The 7,514-nt window shown below is 53.1% G+C and overlaps 1 protein-coding gene across 1 annotated transcript; it reads left to right on the forward strand.

The window, feature by feature from the left end:
• Nucleotides 1–2,109: 2,109 nt before the first annotated feature.
• Nucleotides 2,110–3,606, forward strand: LOC123751315 (basic proline-rich protein-like). The gene has a single exon (XM_045733408.1). The coding sequence runs from the start codon at nucleotides 2,110–2,112 to the stop codon at nucleotides 3,604–3,606; it is 1,497 nt and encodes a 498-aa protein (XP_045589364.1).
• Nucleotides 3,607–7,514: the final 3,908 nt, after the last annotated feature.

A 7,514-nucleotide genomic window follows, 5' to 3' on the forward strand; every position in this document is an offset into this window, starting at 1 on the left:
TGGCCACTGACCTGGCCACTTGCCTGGTCACTCTCTTTGGTCACTTTCCCTGGTCACTTTCCCTGGCCACTTTCCCTGGCCACTTTCCCTGGCCACTTTCCCTGGCCACTGTCCTGGTCACTTTCCCTGGTCACTTTCCCTGGCCACTGTCCTGGTCACTCTCTTTGGTCACTTGCCTGGTCACTGTCCTGGTCACTTTCCCTGGCAATTTTCCCTGGCCACTGTCCTGGTCACTTTCCCTGGTCACTTTCCCTGGCCACTGACTTGGCCACTTGCCTGGTCACTTTCTTTGGTTACTTTCCCTGGTCACTTTCCCTGGCCACTTGCCTGGTCACTTTCTTTGGTCACTTTCCCTGGCCACTTTCCTTGGACACTGTCCTGGTCACTTTCCCTGACCACTTTTTTTTATGAACACATTAGGCACATCTGCATTAGTGCAGCTACCCTAGACTATATGAAAGGGGAGTACAGTGTGTCAAAAAAGCTAACTACGTGAGGAGTCTATGGAGAATATTAGCCATTTTCTATACATTTAGCCATAAGCCTATTACAAACACTACCCCCGGGGACACGACTCATTTTACACTGTGTGTTCTGTTGTGTGAAGTAAACACAGTCAAGTAACTTAATTAATGCAAGTGAGAGAAGGTGAGGGAGACGCGGACCAGTGAGTGAGGCAACATACAAGTTACCTCAAAGGGAACTTCGGTCGAGACCCCACGAGCCTCCCCCCCCCCTCTCCACCACCCCTACCCTTACCTTTACCCTTACCCCTACCTCCCTTTCACCACAGCTGGGAATCAGCTGATACGATATTGCATCTCAGAGTCCCACCCAGCTGTTGAATCAAGAGAATTAACATCATTCCATTGGGTATATTAACATCCAAGTGTTAAACACGGGCTCACTTTAGCCCGTGCTACTTTGAACTTTTAGTTCCAGGTAGCGAATCTTAAACAACAACAACAAGTTTTAAAACCGGTTCCCTAACCATAAAACACACATTAGGGATGGTGGTGGTCGTCTTAATATTGAAAAATGGGATTCCAACTCCTTTAAAAAAAAAAGAAAGTTCAATTCTTTTAAGGTAAAAGTTTGTTTAGGTAAAAATACAATTGAAATCTACTTTTTTTTTCTCAAGTAAATGACACCTGACGAGTCTATCCTGGAGCTTCATTACCTCCCGAGTCGTTAATGATTAACAAGAGCCTCGTTCAATGATAACTTTGGAATTAAACCATTGTTACCTACCTTGAGGCTACCTTGAGGTGCTTCCGGGGCTTAGTGTCCCCGCGGCCCGGTCGTCGACCAGGCCTCCTGGTTGCTGGACTGATCAACCAGGCTGTTAGACGCGGCTGCTCGCAGCCTGACGTATGAGTCACATATGATTGTTAAGGTAACAAAGATTATTTTCATCACACACCGCCTCCTCGAGCGTCATACTGTAGTCATATGTTACCATCTACTGATGAGTATATGCAATCATGCCACGACCGTCTGATGAACATATTCGATCATGCCACGACCGTCTGATGAGTATATTCAATCATGCCACGACCGTCTGATGAGTATATTCAATCATGCCAGGACCGTCTGATGAGTATATTCAATCATGCCAGGACCGTCTGATGAGTATATTCAATCATGCCAGGACCGTCTGATGAGTATATTCAATCATGCCAGGACCGTCTGATGAGTATATTCAATCATGCCAGGACCGTCTGATGAGTATATTCAATCATGCCAGGACCGTCTGATGAACATATTCGATCATGCCAGGACCGTCTGATGAGTATATTCAATCATGCCAGGACCGTCTGATGAGTATATTCAATCATGCCAGGACCGTCTGATGAGTATATTCAATCATGCCAGGACCGTCTGATGAACATATTCAATCATGCCAACATAATGTGGCAGGTCCCTAAGACTGGGTGCAGAAGACACCAACATAGGCGTGCTTGTGAGAGCACGAGCATGCGTGCGCGTGCCTGTATGTAAACGCAAGATAATACACCTCCTCCTCCTCCTCCTCCTCTCTCCTCCCTTGGGGTTCTTCCTTTTGTGGCCCCGGACGATGGCCCCTACACCGAGTGGGGCCCCCGGACGATGGCCCCTACACCGAGTGGGGCCCCCGGACGATGGCCCCCTACACCGAGTGGGGCCCCGGACGATGGCTCCTACACCGAGTGGGGCCCCGGACGATGGCCCCCTACACCGAGTGGGGCCCCGGACGATGGACCCCTACACCGAGTGGGGCCCCGGACGATGGGCCCCGGACGATGGCCCCCTACACAGAGTGGGGCCCGGACGATGGCCCCCTACACCGAGTGGGGCCTCGGACGATGGCCCCCTACACAGAGTGGGGCCCGGACGATGGCCCCCTACACCGAGTGGGCCCCGAACCATGATCCCTACACCGAGTGGGGCCCCGGACGATGGGTCCTACACCGAGTGGGGCCCCGGACCATGGCCCCTACACCGAGTGGGGCCCCGGACCATGGCCCCTACACCGAGTGTGGCCCCGGACGAGGTCCCCTACACCGAGTGGGGCCCCGGACGATGGCCCCGTACACCGAGTGGGGCCCCGGACGATGGCCCCCTACACCGAGTGGGGCCCCGGACGATGGCCCCGTACACCGAGTGGGGCCCCGGACGATGGCCCCTTACACCGAGTGGGGCCCCGGACGATGGGTCCTACACCGAGTGGGGCCCCGGACCATGGCCCCTACACCGAGTGGGCCCCGGACCATGGCCCCTACACCGAGTGGGCCCCGGACGATGGCCCCCTACACAGAGTGGGGCCTGGACCATGGCCCCCTACACAGAGTGGGGCCCCAGACGATGGCCCCCTACACCGAGTGGGCCCCGGACGATGGCCCCTTACACCGAGTGGGCCCCGGACCATGGCCCCCAACACAGAGTGGGCCCCGGACCATGGCCCCCTACACAGAGTGGGCCCCGGACCATGGCCCCCTACTCAGAGTGGGGCTGGGACCATGGCCCCTACACCGAGTGGGGCCCCGGACGATGGGTCCTACACCGAGTGGGGCCCCGGACCATGGCCCCTACACCGAGTGGGGCCCCGGACCATGGCCCCCTACACAGAGTGGGCCCCGGACCATGGCCCCCTACACAGAGGGGGCCCCGGACGATGGCCCCGTACACCGAGTGGGGCCCCGGACGATGGCCCCCTACACAGAGTGGGCCCCGGACCATGGCCCCTTACACCGAGTGGGGCCCCGGACCATGGCCCCCTACACAGAGTGGGGCCTGGACCATGGCCCCCTACACAGAGTGGGGCCCCAGACGATGGCCCCCTACACCGAGTGGGCCCCGGACGATGGCCCCTTACACCGAGTGGGCCCCGGACCATGGCCCCCTACACAGAGTGGGCCCCGGGCCATGGCCCCCTACACCGAGTGGGGCCCCGGACCATGGCCCCCTACACAGAGTGGGCCCCGGACGATGGCCCCTACACAGAGTGGGCCCCGGACCATGGCCCCCTACACAGAGTGGGCCCCGGACGATGGCCCCTACACAGAGTGGGCCCCGGACCATGGCCCCCTACTCAGAGTGGGGCTGGGACCACGGCTCAAACATTGAGTGGAACCCGTATAAATCATTCCACTTCCATTGTCCAAGCTGAATTATTTGATATGTTCAGTTACGCGGAGTCCCGACTGGACTCCGCCTCCCAGTCAGACCCGCCTCGCTCTCACACAGTTAAATTGTTTAAATGAACTAACGTGCGATTATCTACCTTCATGCATTACTCGTACGTTGTATAGCGACGGTCTCGCATCTTGCAGGTCGGCGTTCAATCCCCCGATGGTTTAAAAGGAGCTGGGTCCAAGTTGCGTCTTATCACAGCTCCCTGTCCGCGTATCTCTTTCCGGTGCTGTATTGTCGTATTGGATAAGCGATTTATCCGGATAATTAACTTCACTAATTTGTGTGTCTGTTCATTTTCTAAAGCCTTAATTATTGATCAAATGACAATATGGTGATTAACAAGTCTATGATAGACAGCATTTGCCGATATATATATATATATATATATATATATATATATATATATATATATATATATATATATATATATATATATATATAATTGTTACACATTTATGTATGTCTGATAACTTGCGTTGTGACAGTGTCATGTTATAGAGGAAAAGCAGTCTATCTACATCATGGAGTCTTTAATATCGTAATGTTTAATAACTGATAAAGGAATATTATCGTAACCATGTCAACCATCTTGTAGAGACTCGTGTAGTCAGGAGGTCCTCTAGTGGGCAGGTTGAGGTCCTCTGGTGGGCAGGTTGAGGTCCTCTGGTGGGCAGGTTGAGGTCCTCTAGTGGGCAGGTTGAGGTCCTCTGGTGGGCAGGTTGAGGTCCTCTGGTGGGCAGGTTGAGGTCCTCTGGTGGGCAGGTTGAGGTCCTCTAGTGGGCAGGTTGAGGTCCTCTGGTGGGCAGGTTGAGGTCCTCTGGTGGGCAGGTTGAGGTCCTCTGGTGGGCAGGTTGAGGTCCTCTGGTGGGCAGGTTGAGGTCCTCTGGTGGGCAGGTTGAGGAGCGACTGCAGGGGGGGGGGAGATGAGACATCTTCTCAGACGACTTCTAAAGACGTCTGAGAATCTACTTGAGAATGGTCCAGGACGGACCGAACGGTAGTCGTCCCTTCACCTTCTAGTGTGTGGTCTGGTCAACTTACTTTAGCCACGTTATTGTGACTCATCGCCTACGTCTGAGATCACGTCTTCTTAGACGTCTTCTAAAAGATATTCTGGATTAGATGAGAGTCAAGATGCTGCTCCAGGTGCTCCCTTAAGTGTGTTAGTAAGAGGGAGCGGACGTCAGCCATTCTCCGGCAGGTCACTGGAGAGGCTCAGTGTTATAGCTCTGTAAAACACTGAAAGGAATTAGTAAATGTGAGTTGGTTATGGATAAGATTGGACTCCATCGCCACGGATTTGGTACTGAAGGCATCGTGTTTCCTCTTCTGAACTTCATTCGTTTACTTTCTCAATTGCTATTCTGTCTCTAAAGGCTTGTTCTATCCTTAGTTAATAAGTTGTTGTTTTAGATTCAGCTACTCGGAACAAAAGTTGCAAGTAGCACGGGTTATGATGAGCCCGTAGTGGACTCTCTCTCTCTCTCTCTCACACACACACACACACACACACACACACACACACACACACACACACACATCCCCCAGGCAGCTGTTACGGGCTGCATCCTAACTCCCAAGTGCCTATTTGCTACGTAAACAGAACCATCAGGTGAAAGAACTCTACCCTATATGTTTCTGTCTCGACCGGGGAATCGAACCCGGGCCCGTAGCACTACAACCCCAGAGTGTCTCTCCACTCGACTGCGAGGACCTGTATATGTTGACACTCACTTACAGGCACTCATTACGCAGGCGATGAGTCACAATAACGTGGCTGAAGTATGTTGACCAGACCACACACTAGAAGGTGAAAGGACGACGACGTTTCGGTCCGTTCTGGACCATTCTCAAGTCGATTGTGAGAATGGTCCAGGACGGACCGAAACGTCGTCGTCCCTTCACCTTCTAGTGTGTGGTCTGGTCAACAAGGCACTCATTACGATGTGCTTGTAAGGGCGAGTGAGTGTGTGTGTGTGTGTGGAGGCCCTCTCACCCGCCCCGAGGCCAGCCATCACCCGGAAACACCAGCAAGCAGCTGCTCCAGGTCACATTATGTCACCCGGAATTAACGCTCCGACGCGCCAACACGACCCGCCCGATGCTCGCCTGGAGGAAACGAGCTGTAAGGCGTCGTACTCAAGTGTCTGTGAGTCTATATGTAACTGGTGTAGATGCAAGCGATGGTTTTGTTGATGGTATTGAAGTGCACTCAAGGGGGGGGAGTGGATGCCACTGCCAGGGTGGACGAGGCACGGGGGGGTGGGGGGAACCTTTGGAAAGGTTAGGTTAGCGAGCAAAGGCTTAGAGAGATCGCGGTAGCTAGTTCAGTAAGTAGTTACAGTCGTAGATGTGACAGGAAACGGGAAAGTTATCAGCTGGTAAGGCGGAGGTTAGGAGGTAGAACTCGACCCCTCGAAATATATTTAAGCACGCGCGCGCACACACACACACACACACACGCAAACAAACACACTGTGTTTAGGAATTCAGGAATCTATACACCAGTTGATTGACAGTTGAGAGGCGGGACCAAAGAGCCAAAACTTAACCCCCCCCCCCTCCTGCAAGCACAACTAAGTGAGTACACACACAAAACCTGGCACTAAATAACCTATACCATCCCGTACATTACCTTAGGCCTAAATCCCAACGTACCAAAATATATTCAAAATTTCCTGCACCAAATGGTCAATAAATAACCGGAACCCGAGAGCTGAAGCTCCCCAACAGACGCAGATTTATGCGTACACACACAAAACACCTTCCCAAGCACCAACAATCAACCCGACTCGCCCCAAACTGTTTCTAAATGTCAGGCGAGGCCTATAGTGCCACCGTCACCCCTGGCAACCACACCTGCCGGCACAATCACCAAAGACAAAACACCTTCACTGCCAACAATGGCACCACCTCCGTGGCACCTCGGCCACCTGAAATTGACTGGATGTAATCAACACGACAGGTACACTACCACCTCACCCCCTCCCTCCTGTTCTCTCTGCCCCCTTCCCACCCCCTCCCTTGTCCTTCTCATCCCCCCCCCTTTCTCTCCCACTTACCTCTCCCACCCCAATACCTCGTCATCCACCTCCCAGGCACCCTCCCTTACCCCCCAGCCCACAGTCTTCATCTCCCACACTACAAACAAAAGCACTGTCTTTGTGTGTTCTTATTCGTGTATGTGAAACGGCGAGGAACAATGGGCAGAGTTTCTTTCACCCTATGCCCCCTGTTACCTAGCAGTAAAATAGGTACCTGGGTGTTAGTCAGCTGTCACGGGCTGCTTCCTGGGGGTGAAGGCCTGGTCGAGGACCGGGCCGCGGGGACAATAAAAGCCCCGAAATCATCTCAAGATAAACTCAAGATATGGCTTTGGACCCTTTTTAGTTTTTTGACTTCTCCTTTTTTCAAGCTAGGATTCTTTTTATGGCAGGGCAGCCTATTCTAGAGCGAGTCTTGTGCAAGTTGTGCATAGAGCTTTGTCCAAGTTTCTGAAGGTTACACGGACTATGGCCAGTGTGGCATAGTTCTCTATCCTCAGTAGTGTGATGTCGTCCGCACTGATATGAAGGAACAGATCTCGTCTGTCAGGTCGTTGACATATTAAGAACAAGACTTTCCCGTCTCTCCACCCACATCTATCCGCCGTCTCTCCACCCACATCTCTCCACCGTCTCTCCACCCACATCTCTCCACCGTCTCTCCACCCACATCTATCCACCGTCTCTCCACCCACATCTCTCCACCGTCTCTCCACCCACATCTATCCGCCGTCTCTCCACTACATCTATCCACTCTCACAGTAACCCTTTGCTTCTCTCCCAGAGAGGTTACCC

This window comes from Procambarus clarkii, chromosome 29, assembly GCF_040958095.1.
Source record: "Procambarus clarkii isolate CNS0578487 chromosome 29, FALCON_Pclarkii_2.0, whole genome shotgun sequence".
In the NCBI taxonomy this organism is placed as follows: Eukaryota; Metazoa; Arthropoda; class Malacostraca; order Decapoda; family Cambaridae; genus Procambarus; species Procambarus clarkii.

Excerpts from the sequence above, each read along its gene's own strand:
- LOC123751315 (XM_045733408.1), top strand. The coding sequence starts at position 2,110 with ATGGCCCCTACACCGAGTGGGGCCCCCGGACGATGGCCCCCTACACCG.